Source organism: Rattus rattus, chromosome 7 (assembly GCF_011064425.1).
Source record: "Rattus rattus isolate New Zealand chromosome 7, Rrattus_CSIRO_v1, whole genome shotgun sequence".
NCBI classification, from domain to species: domain Eukaryota; kingdom Metazoa; phylum Chordata; class Mammalia; order Rodentia; family Muridae; genus Rattus; species Rattus rattus.
Genome location: NC_046160.1, coordinates 38,543,831 through 38,556,810, shown reverse-complemented (window position 1 = coordinate 38,556,810; position 12,980 = coordinate 38,543,831). Strand labels below are relative to the sequence as shown.

General features: G+C 46.6%; 1 protein-coding gene across 3 annotated transcripts in view; it reads right to left on the bottom strand.

The window, feature by feature from the left end:
* Positions 1–342: 342 nt before the first annotated feature.
* Mboat2 (membrane bound O-acyltransferase domain containing 2) overlaps positions 343–12,980 on the bottom strand; it is a 122,276-nt gene continuing 109,638 nt past the window's right edge. The window contains exons 8-13 of one of the 3 annotated variants that reach the window (XM_032907527.1): positions 12,629–12,821; positions 9,503–9,606; positions 6,430–6,494; positions 5,093–5,225; positions 2,880–3,031; positions 343–1,714 (exon numbers count right to left, since the gene is read on the bottom strand). In XM_032907527.1, coding sequence (XP_032763418.1) covers positions 1,489–1,714; positions 2,880–3,031; positions 5,093–5,225; positions 6,430–6,494; positions 9,503–9,606; positions 12,629–12,821 — 873 coding nt within the window. In that variant the 3' untranslated portion in view covers positions 343–1,488. The remainder of the gene's footprint in view (positions 1,715–2,879; positions 3,032–5,092; positions 5,226–6,429; positions 6,495–9,502; positions 9,607–12,628; positions 12,822–12,980) is intronic. The other 2 variants (XM_032907529.1, XM_032907528.1) reach the window with 2 other exon arrangements.

Sequence of the window (12,980 nt, the reverse complement as noted above, 5' to 3'; positions counted from 1 at the left end):
AAACTCATCTGACAGCTTGGATTTCATTGAAAATTTAAGGCAAAACCAAAAACAAATTTCACAAAAGAAAAAAAAAAAAGAAGAAGAAAGAAAAAAAAAAAAAAAAAAAGGAAAAGATTGGTCAAGTAACAGTGAGGCCTAAAGGCCTCTTTTTCTCTAGTCTCAGGCTCGGTTCCATGACCTCAAACCCAGCCCTTACGGCTGCTGTAGCCCACACCACGCGACTAAAGACAAATCCAGTCACTCCAGGTAAGAGTGACTGCCTAAAGGAGAACACGGTATTTGTGTTGAGAGAATCTAACACCCACTTTAACAAGAGTTTAATGGAAGAATTGTAATGCATGAAGTTAAAGAGTATAGAAACTAATTTATTAATTTTCAAGAAAAAAAAAGGTCATTTAGACTCATCGACTAAGTTTTCTTTTCCCTAAATCTTTCCCAAATCGCAATGAAAAGGACAGGGACAAGAAACTGATGAACCATACAAGGACCTTAATTACTAGAGATTTCTTTCAAAGTCTTCAACTCATCTATCACTGTTACTCTTATAACCCCCTCTAACTCTATGTAATTTATGCTCGAGAGCTTTCTTCAGAAAGTCCACAGTGTTATCACTATGAAGCCGTTGTGTCCCCTACAGTTACACTGGTCTCGGACACAGAGGGGAGCCCTCTGCCGCTGGCTGCAGGCCGCACGGTGCTTTCCTACTTCTGGCCTGCTTACCTCATCTTCCCTCTTAGTATTGTTTTTTTTTTTTTTTTTTCTTAAGAAAATAAGCCCAAAATATCACATTGCCAACCTTTAATTATGTTTAAGAAAGTCCTCCTGGAAGGGCCCCCTGACTGACACCAGGTAATTAAGCTCCCAGAAGCATAAGTTACCTGTAATGAAGCCCTGACTGTGTACAGTTCCACCATGCATACAGTCCTCTAGGATACCTTAAGGAAACCCTTCAAATACTGAGATGTTTATTGCATTTTCTAAGAACCCACAATCTTAAATATCCGGCTTTAGTCTCCTCCTCAATCCTCTCTGCAGCACACCATATCAAATATTGAAATCGTCTCCTCACCATATTACCCTTGAAAACACCATCCCGGAACAACAGTTTAGGAAACGGAAGATTTAAGGCAAGACATTCATTTGGAAAAAGTTAATCGTCCAGATTGACATGATTATTTTTCCACCTCTTCTGTGCCTTGGGATACACAGTGTACATTCGGCAACAGGGTACACCTATGACCTTGAGGGCTGAGGTCAGAGCGCCCCGCTGAAACATGGGAAGATTTTGTATAAGGCGTGACCCACAGGAACATGGCATGGGAGGGGTTGTTTCATTCCATTCCCAATCTAGTGTACAGGAAATCCCCCATCCGAGACCGTCCCATTCCACCCAGTTAGTCTCTCTTCCTTAAACAGGAGGCTCTGCGAAGGCGTCAGGACTGGTTTCTGTTCACAGACGGGAACAGCCTTCCAGTGCTCTCCCCCTCACTGTGTTAGTGGCGAGTGTCTGGAGCCAGTGTCTTGGTTCTGATTGCAAACATTATTCATCGTGGAAAAGCTGTTCTGTCCCAGAGAATTTTCCCTTTCGTCAAACTTTTTGGCCCACGAGGGCTGAGCATTTTCCTGTGTGCTCTTTTTTCTTGGAGACTTTTTCACCGGCAGCAACAGCAACACCAAGATACTACAGACGTGGAGGCAGTAATACCAGGATCTGAAAGTAACGGGAAGACGGTTACCAACCACACCTCTCCAACGCCCGGGGCCCTGAAGATGGGGTTATCCACTTCATGACTCTTCCATTTTCTCTACAGTGTAGGCTGGGGTGTCGGTAACTGCAGCACCGCCCCCCATGCCCCCCACCTCACCCCTAGCTCAGAATATAGGCCTAGATATATTCCGGTGTTTGGTAAGGGTCTCGAGGCCACACAGGAAAAAGTAGAAAGGCATTATTAACAGAGACGGCAGACACAGAATTACAGGTGGGGTCACCAGAGAGCACTAGACATGAAATGTCCAGTCACTGCTTGTCCTCCTCTGAAACCCAGTCACTCAAATATAGCCACACCCAACACATCACCAGAAAATCAGCCACTGTGTGGACGCTGAGACTGAAGGGACTTAACCTGATTCCAAAGTTAAAAGTTTGAGTGGCTGAAGAAAAAAATAGGGGACAGACAGTCCCAACTGACAGTCTAGCCGCCCAAATGGGTAACTCTGTTAAAATGGGTACGTTAACCCACTACTTGTTTTTTCTATGTGAACATAAAGCTCGATTCTAATGTTGGAGTCCAATTCTTTAATCACACACTCTTGTGCTAAGTCCCCAAGCCCCACAGAAATGAAGAACTGGACAGAACCAATCTCAACACTATACTAACACAGGAGAAGCAAACATTGGTGGGGCAGGGAGAGGAAAGAGCAAGGAACACCAGACTTCACTCAGCAACTTCCGAGATACAGAGGACCACAGCAGCCAGTCACAGGCCAGAGAATGTGAAGGAGACAAGTCCCACCCTTCCCTTTCCATGATCGAACATCCAGGTAAGTAGTGATCGGCGATGTACTCTCCGCTTTTCCTTCCTAGCCATGTTCTGGACACTCAGGCTACACTAAGTCTTCCTGAGATGGGGCGGGTTCCCCTACTGGGGCCACTGAAGGAGCCACACTTCCAGCCCTGGGCTCGATGGGGTGAGCTGCTCCACGAAGACACTTGGAACTGCTTGGTCCAGGATTAAGAAATAATTGACAGTATACCTAATGGCAGAAACGAGGCTGGAATATTACTGGCTGTCTGTTTCTACTGCTCTGTTCAATTAGCAAGGACCTTCCTTTGAAAACACAGCCACCCCTCCTGACAGCTGAGAAGTGACACTTACCTGTAAAACGTGAACGATGGGTTTATAGAGAGAAGCACGAACGGAACAACCGTGTAACTTATTGTTATTTGGGTTGCCGCCCACGTTATGATGTCATAAAATAACTTAAGTTGAGGGGGTTCAATGAAGTAATGCCTAAAGTTATTCCTCACCTAAAAGGAAAAAACAGACGTGAGAAATTGCTACCTCTTTAGATTGCCATTATTTATAAAATATACCGGTGACGGCAACTACTTCAAGCCTGCAGAGTAGCACTCTCACACTGCTGCCTCGGTTTGGACCACCACTGCCCCCAGAGCGAGCAGGTTCCAGCATCAGCAATCACATACTGTTGGTGGGTGGGGAGGGAGCGAGCACATGGTGGACTGAACAGAGGGCCTCGGGGAGCTGTCTGCAGGTTTGCTGTGGACTTGAAGTTGTTTAAAATAAAGTTTCCTAAGAGGGTCAGCAACGGACACTGACGAGAGGTCTCTAAATAGTGCTGAGTAAATCAGAGACTACGTGTGCCTTCACTGGATCTCCAATTTCTTCTCTCACTTGGGAATGAGGCAGCAGAACTCTCGCTCAGCCTCCAAGTGTGTGGGAGACCGGAAGGGCCTATGAACTCAGTTCTGACCAGAAGCGTACACAGAAAAAGGGACCATATACCACTTACTGATGGAAACCGGGAAGGTCCTTTCGAAAGGTTTGTTTGTTTGTTTGTTTGTTTGTTTGTTGCAGGGTTGGAGACTTGTACATTCTAGGCAAGCACACACAGCTACATCCCTAGCTTTTTACAAAACAGTTCAAAATAGCCAAAGGTTGCAGTTCTAAAACTTAATCAAACAAGATTATTCATTTCTACCATATACCTCATTTTTCTTTCTTCTTTTATGTCTGGTGTGTCTTAACGTCTCCCCAGGTGAAGCATGGCCTTGGTTACAAAGATGCCACATGGGTTCCTCAGAACTGTGGTTACTGTTCTCAGAGGCTAGAACCAAATCTTGGCACCTAGGACCTCTTTCCTAGCTCTTGCTAATCCACTCTATCTAATACCAGCAAGCCATTTCCTCCAGCATGGCTGGGGATACAGCTCAGTGCTAGAGTGCTTACCTAGCATTGTAAGGCCCCAGGTACAGTCTTCAGCACTCTGAGGAAATAAAAGTCCTACCTCTCCTGACTCCCTGATGCAACAGACAGAACAGGACCAGGCCTGATGCCCAGGCCCCTTCCATTGTTTGTCCCCTTTCTTCCTCTCCAGAACTATCTGCTATTCACATATACAGGAACTCCCTGCTTTAACTACATCTCCCAGGCATTTCCAAAATTCACTATGGCTTTAAACTTTTCTAATGTTGTGCCCATGCCTAAGATACAATCTTGCCCCCATTACACCTTTGAAAGCACACAGACAAAAATCTGTAGTAATGAGCTCATTTCTAACCAACCCAACCAAGAGGACTTTAGACTCTCCTGATATCTGCTACCTACAAAACCCATAGGTTTTACTGTCTATGCCCTGGGATACACATGTAGGTGCACATACAGAACACACACATCCATGCTTATGCTCCTAGCCAGACTACCAGCTACCAGAAGGCACAGCCCTGTATTACTATGTCTTGCTATTTCCCTCATACACTCCCGCAGTACATCAAAATGAGTATCTGCTGCTTTGTTAAATGAGGGTATTTTGTTCATGGGACACACTACAAAGCTTGTTTAAACACACAGTTGGACACATTACTTCCCTCCAGTAGACTTTCAGATACCACATGGACTTATCCCCCTTTTCTCATCCATATTATGAAGCAATGTCAAATGTTTCCCCAAACTATTCCAGGTTCCCACTAGGGAACGCTCTACAGAACAAGACCACACCCACAATCCATAGTGTCTCCCTACTGGGACCAGCCCAGCCCCTTCTCTAGGAGTGGCCATGCTCTACTCTGAACTGAGAGAGGTCTCAAGGGTTACATCTCTCAGGAAACAAACGATTTAGAAGAGACCCCACATTCTACTCATCTTTGTTATCTCTCATGTTTAAAGCATTTCCTGCGTGCCAGGGGCATGTCTTCTCCTGGTATACAGTTAGCAAGGAGGCTGGCAGGGGTGTGAACACTCATTTCTGGAGAACAATCACACACCTAACTTCTACTAGGCAGATGATGCTGACCACAGCCAAAGACGCAGAGTCACTCGCTGAATTATAAAACAAAAACGTTGATACTTACAGCCCGAGCTGCTAACGTCATCAACACTCCTGTTAGAAATGTCAGATAGTATCCTGGATAGACCCCATGCCAAATGGCCGAGAGGAAGAATGTCTGGATTGTCGGACTGAAGGTTGCTCGTTCATAACACACCCTAAAAACCACAGAAAACATGGAGAGACAAGAGGAGTGAGTGGATCTAAGTTCCCAGAGCCCACGGGATCCTCTCTGGGCTGACAGGACACATGAAAACAAGCGGCCTTCCCCCTGGGCATTCCCTCAGTCATTACGCATCAGACTTGCAAGCGTAGGCTTTGCTGTGTCTTTTTACTGGTATATGTGATTACTAAAATGATCGCTTCCAGGTGGGGAGTCTATAAAACTTGGTCTGCTTTTCCTAACACAGGAGACAGGATTCGATATGAGATGAGCTAAGACAGAACACTGGGAAGGCTGGCTGGCAGGCAACGACAACATATACTGTTTGTCTCAGCGGTGCATTCGATGGCCACTGTGCTCACGTGACTCCTGTTCCCGGCCTGTAGTCTCAGGCTGAGGCACCATCGAGTGTGCCATTCCACCCCACCCGCCTCACACATCCTGAGTGAGACACGTCTGACCTCCAGTTCCCTATAGCCTGGCTGTTCGTGGGCTTGTCTGCACTCCAGGGGATGGCTGTAAGATCCCTGTTGTTGTTTTTCAGACTACTTTATTTTGCATGTGTGATTGTCTTGCCTACATTCATGCATACATATTCTGTTAGAAGTGTTTGAAAAGGGCCTCCGGTCCTCTGGAACTGGAGTTATAGATTGGTGTGAGCCACTTTGAGGATGCTGAGGGTTGAACTCAGGTCCTCAGCATGAGCGGCAAACGCTCTTAACTGCTGGACCATCCCTGAAGCCTCTGGTACAATTTAGTGTGAGCTCTGACTATGGAGTGAGAATGAGTCTTTTGGTCCTACCTGTGTGTGTCCCACGAACAAAATATATAAGCTGTTGATTCAGTTCTAGAAACCCAGGGCAAGCCCAGGGGCTGGCTGGTATGTTGTGTGTTTTTAATATTAGTCTCCAATGCACAAGAGTTAAGAGCTATAGGAACACTGGCTAGGCCCAGACATCGGCAGAGCCTGAACCAAGCTGAGGTGACATCAGCGTAGGAATGCTTGTGACTCTATTCCAAGAAGTTCTGACTTGATGAACAGTGCCTTGCTTTGGTGGGTGCTAATGGCAGACCCTCGATAAAACGAAGAGCGCGTGTCACTCAGCACACTGACAAGTGGTGAAGAATGTTGAGTTGGCAAGCTCGGCCTCAAGTCCTTAATGCCAAAGCATGCCCAAGGGTGACTCCAAGGAACATACCTTTTGAGCCAAAGAGCTGTCTGGATATTCCAATTATCGAGAAACATCTTAAAACTTGTTGACATCTGAAAAACAAAGAGACCATTTTCTTCGGCCAACAAAATAATGAAGCTTTAAGTCTACATACTAATAATGCTTTAGTGCGCGAAGAAACTAAATAAAAATCATTTGGTCATGACAGCATAGCGCTGGTTCCTTTCTGAACACTATTCTTCTAATACAGTAACATCATCCACGGAAGTTTATAAAAGAGAGTCGAGTGCCGTGATCTCCCAGGTCAACACATACAGGAGTCCTCACAGAGACCGGAATAATCACACAGTGATCTGCTCTGTGGTTCACCCTGGGCGGTGCAGTCACCTGACCCTCTCCTTTCCCACACTCTGACTCCTTTTAGGTGAAGGATGTCCACCAAGCCCTGCTTCTCAGCCTTGCTTTGCTATTCTGGATCTTAAAGAGCCCCTAGCTCCACACTGGCCCCAGAGAACAATGGGCCATAAACCTCTGAGCATGGCTACTTGCTGGGGAAGCCTCTCGTTAAATCTAACACTTGCTGGGTGTGCATGCTCACCTCTAGGCTACAACTTGTCTCCTGTCATCCAGTGTGATTGTCTTCTCTCTTCTTATCCAGTTACAGGGACAGTGGGATCAAACGAAGCCCCCCACTCCCACCCAAGTACATGGTCAATCACTGTGAGCGCCTATGTCCCAGCTCCCTTCTAGGAGTTTAGCTCCACAGTCTGTTTATCACATCAGGAACTTGGATGCTTCTGTCTTAGTTTTCCTTCCTACCCGTCTACTTATCAAAACCCTACTCTATGATGGCAATGCTGCCCACTGTCCCCAGTGGTAGCATCTGAATGATGACTGTGACAGTTCAGCCCTCTCCTACATACATGGTTCTCAGCTGTGACTGGGCCCTCAAACTACCTGATGCTAACTGTCCCTATTTTGAAAACAGTTATTACAATGCAACACTGGGAGGGGAGGGGTACATCAAAAAGAAGTGATCAGTAGCAATTAAAATACTCCAGAGTTCTCCCAGTCCCTCAGAGGAGGTGACCTGGCCTCCAACTACAGACACAGCCCGCCCACCCGCCTCAAGACAGAACTCACCAGACACTACACCTTCATCTCTAGACCGCTCACCTCACATGACATCTGCTTCCGTCTGTCTCAAGAGCACCATTACACAGGCCCCCTACCCTGTCTTTCTCTTCTATGTGCACAGGGGCCTCAGAGAACGAGTCTCTCCATCTTTAAACTCCTTTTAGTCAGTACTTTAATCCTTATTTTCTTTGTGTGTATGTGTGTGCGTGTATACACACACACAATCTTCTGTGTGTGTATGTGTGTGTGTGTGTGTGTGTATTCGCATGCAGGTGCCTACAGAGGACCCAGGAGAATTTCAGATCCCCTAAAGTTACAGGTGGTTGTGAGTTGCCTGACATCGGTGCTGGGAACCAAACTGAGGTCTTCTACAAGAGCAGTGAGTGTTCTTGAACATCTCTCCTGCCCCTTAACCTCCCCCTTTTAAGAGAAAATTAAACAAGAGTTTCCTCAGGCCCCCTCTACCTACAGCCTCCACAGCTACAGCCCCTGAGGTCCGGGCCAGCTACCTTTTATGCTCCCCCTCCCTTCAGAACTGTTGGTGAAACCATACCTACTGGGGTCACTCCTGACCCCACCTCAGTTGACATCTGGGACCATTTGGCAGTGCCCACCATGTCCTCCTTCAAGGAACCAATGCTTCTCTGTCCTCATGCCTCTTATCCCAGAAGGTAACACCTCATGAGCCCAGGAGGATAACACCTGGTTCTCAAGGTATGGAAAAACCATATCCGTTTTATCCACTGGCATAAAAACATATGGCAAACTAAGTCTCTCCATAGGGCTGGGAAGCTCCTCAGAGAGGCGCTACAGAGTTAAAGCTTGTAAATGCCAACCCTTCATCACCTTATTTCAGCAGCCAAGGTTTCCTCTCTCCTTCCCTGCTTTTACTTGTTTCCATTTTATGAGTGGTTTTTTTTTTTGTTTTGTTTTTCTTTTTTTGCCAGCTTGTGTCTGAGCACCTAGCTTGTGCATGCAGTGCCTCTAGAATCCAGAAGAGGGCACCAGATCCCTGGAATTGAGGTTACAAAAGGTGAGCTGCCCTGTGGATGCTGGGAATTTCTGAGGCTGTGCTTGGTTTGGCTTCTCTAGCCTCACCTCCAACATCTTCAAAAGCCATCTTGTGAACTCCTAGTCCTTTCCCACCCACAGGATGTTCTTCCTCCAGGGCCTACCTGGTCACCTTCCACTTCAGTTTCCCCTACCTGTGCGGCTTACAATCAGACAGACCACAGATCCACAAGCACCACATGCCTGCTTCTTTCAGGTCAGAACCTACTTCCCAGTACTTAAAGCTTCCTGCAGATCATGAGTCACCAGCCTCACTCACTGCTTCCTCAGGGGCCGGAGTGTCCCAGCACCAGTAAACACAGAAGTCGGGGCATTAGTTCACGGTCCTCCTTGCTCTCATTTGACTTTTCCAGTCTTTCCGCCCCCTCTGAGCCCTGAAGCCGGTGCTGTGAGTATCCTGTCTAATGCTGAGCGCTCATTCAGTCGTTCTCAGCACCCCGACCAGCCATGAACCCACCTGAGCTTTAACTCGTTGTGTAAAAATAAACATCAGTCCATGTGTGTGAGAAATGCCACCCACAGTCTCGTGCATGAGAACCTGTGGCTCCCTCCCAGCTGACTGGGAGTTTTGGGAGGTGTGCCTTGTTGGAGAAAGTTTGTCACCATGTGTAGGTTCAACGGTTGAAGGACCTGCATCCTTTCTAGTTCACTCTCTGTTTTGTGTTTGCATGAGGTGAGCTCCCAGGATCCTGTCTTACCACTCAGGCTTCCCGCCATCCTATCAACGCTAACCTCCATAAGCGCAAATACACTCTTTACTCTGTTAAAAGAAAGTCTGCGGCCTACCATGGTCAACAACTGTTAGCCCCGCTCTCGGGCAGCACCACAACCTATGAAAGCTAAGTGTGGCACTTACACTGTCACATGACTAACGTCTCAATCGTTTACTAACCTCTATTTGCTGAATTCTCAAATTGGAAATCAAGTCCCAGCGAGCCACTCCGTTCTTGTCGTATCCTCTGAAACCGAAGCCTGCTGCATTGTTAATGGCATCAGCTGTCGTGAAATATGAAGAAATGTTATGACAATGTATATACAACATAGGCACATGCATACATATACGGTTTGGTTTTTAAAAATTAATTTTATCTTTATGAGAGTAGATGTTTTGTACGCATACATAGTATATGAACCATGTGGCCCTTGGAGGCCAGAAGAGGCTCTTAGATCCCCTAAAACTGATGCTTGTGACCCGCCATGTGGCTGCTAGGAAGTGAACCTGGACCTTCTGCAAAGGAAACAAATGCTCTTAACTGCGAGCCATTTCTCCAGCCCCCGATCTACTCTACTTCCCCAGGAGGTGTATACACTGCCTTACTGTTAAGCAGTAAAAGTAGACTTTCTATTTATTTACCAGAGACTGAATCTTCCAGGCAAGCCCGTTCCTGCTGAGCTATATCAACTGTCCATGATTTACTCTAGTTTTGTGATTGTGCATGTGTGTGTACTCGTCTACTGCACTGTGTACAGGAGCCCACGGAGGCCACAGAGGGCACTAGATCCCTGCAGCCGGAGTTCCAGGTGGTCGTAAATAACCACACTCAGGTCCTCTGGGAGAGCAGCCTTCTTAACCATCCAGGCGTCCTCCAGCCCTGACTTAGTTAAGAGGTTAGAACAGCATCCCACACAGAGAAAGTAACAACCCCACTGAGGACGGTTGGTTAGTTAACAGTTGGTTAGTTAACAAACAGCAGACATGAAGCTTGAGCAGACAGGTGGGACTGAGGTGCTGGGTACAGCGTTAGCATACAGTGGAGAGAACAGCAGTAGCGTACAGCGGAGGAGAGAGCTCAGCCTCCCGGAAGGATCTGCTGTGAGCACTGTGTCTGAGCTCAGCATGTTCGTGCTGGTCTTTATTATAGACGAGTGGGACCTAATGCCTTATGGCTGACCAGAACCCACTCCTGTCTACAGAACAAGCTTTTCAATCCTTTCACAATGTCTTGGGTCCATCAGCATCTTTGCTTACAAATCAGGAAGTTTCTGCCTCAAGTGGATCCTTTCCAACTAACAGAAAGTGTTTCTAGTTCACACCGATTGTCAGGGCCAATCGAGCTAAGACCCTTCAAAATGCAGCAAAACACATTTGCAGACCCGATCCTACCCTTAAGTGTTTTGTTCCTTCTTACTTATTTGATTAAACGAAAATTTGCAATTGGGAGGGGGAGTACACAAGCAAGATTTACTCTTCTGTCAGGTTTAAGAAGGGCCAAATACACATGAACCTGTATGGTGAGCTGATCAATATGGTAATGTGCAGGCTCAATAGGATTAAAGATAACATGTGTTAATAATAGAGAAAAACCCACTCCCACCATACAAGGTTGCCAACAGCCGCCAATCAAATCCAAACGGGAACAGAACACCCATATTCCTATAGCTAGTGGCTTAACAGATCCAATGGCTCAAATTTACTTTTTATTATATTTATGTGTGTGTGTGAGTGTTTGAAAACAGGTTGTCAGGTAGGTAACAAGTACCTTTACCCAATGAGCTATCTTCCCAATATCAACGCTGACTATTAAAAAAAACTAAAAAGACAAAGTTGGTTTGGAATCTCAGAGCCTCTGTTTAAAGCCAGCATTTAAATAGGTATACAAGGATCTTAAGAAATTTGATTTACTATTAATGTTTAGATTTGACTAGAAGAAAAACCAGTATTAGGGCAACATTAAACCCACACAAGGCCAGGCATGACAGTGCATCTCATGGCGAGCATCCCAGAGCCTGAGAAAGGACCTGGAGAGTGAGATCTACCCAGGATGCCCAGGGAGCCCTGTCTCAAAACAAACAAATTCTTACAAGGGAACATTATCTTTGAACCACCATTAAATTGCTAGGCTTAGGTCACTTTTACTGACACATTTCTGTATGAAAGACTGAAAATAAGGACTCGAGTTCCAAGCCACACTTTTCAGCAATAAAATAAAGGCAGTAGCGAAGCCCCAACAGCTCAGCCTCCCTGTGACCTGCTCTTTGTGGTGTTCAAATGTTCACTGAGCATCACAGTCCTCAGAATAAAGAGACATGACGAAGTAGGACAAGAGACAGACTAACGAGGCTCCACGACACGTCACCCTCTGTGCCACATCAGTGTGCCCTCCACACCAGTGCGCCCTTCACGTCACATGAGTGCACCCTCCACAATGCATTACGAGTCCGTTGGACATTCAGGGAGACACATGTGGTGATAACATGCAAAAGCGCTAGAACCCACGCGGATGATGCTCACACAGGCGTGGTTACCTCCTCTCAGCCCACCTCAAGCCTCTCAAGGCTGTGACACAGTGCAGGGGAGGGCTGGGCAAAGGCTGGTCTCTCCTTCCCAAGCCCAGCTTTCCTGTTCAGTCTCCCCACGTCAGTCATAGGCCAGACACCCCACACCTCTTAAGTCCTAACCTCTCTAATACTTGTTCCACCTGGTGGGTGTCACAGACCCTTTTGGGAACTGACACGATTTTGTATACTTTACTGGTGAAGTTCTGGTCACAGTAAATTACATCTAATGGTGTCGAAATAAGTGTAATGAAGTCATACTAAGTTATAGGCACCCTGAAGACAGAAACCATGCCATTCATGTTGGCATTCATTCAAGCCAGCATGGACTCTAAAGTGCAACAGGTTAAGTATCCATTGTCACCTCAACTCACCACTGAATTTTATCTTATAATAAAATGGGCCTTGAACATGAACTAACTTGGGGGGTTTATTTCTGTTGCGGAATGACTCTAATTATTGTACTCAGTCTTTAACTATATATCCTCAAGAGGGCACTCTTGAGCTGGACTCAGTGGCATGCATGTAGGTTCAGCTACTAAAAAAGCTGAGGCAGGTGGACTGCTGTGACTGCGGAGTTTGAGGCGTAGTTGGTCACAGGTGTGTGCACGTGCACACACTCGCGCAAACACATACACACACACACACACACACACACACACACACACACCCTCCCCCCAGGACACTGCCTGATATCCACAAAACACACTTCCATATGAAAACAAGTCTACATGCTACTTACCTAAGGTCCATGCAAAATAGTACTTAGGTCTGGCAGCCAAGAGAGAGACATACAGATAGGTGGCTTTGGTCGGCCACGATGCGGTGGCTTGGAAATGCTCATCGATGTTGTACTCCACAGGTAGCATGCTGGAGATGGTCAAGTGGAATAACAAGGAGAGTCCACAGACCAGGAGCTTCTCCGTAACTGCTGCCTGGAACGGGTGGGCAAGAGTCACAACCTCATGGGACCGTGCGTACTCTACACACCAGGCACCTCCTGAAGTAAACCCCAGCTCTCCTGAGCCGCCTTGGCCTGCACACTTCAGATCCTCACCGTCCCGCACAGAAATACTTTCAACCTCTTGCCAAGG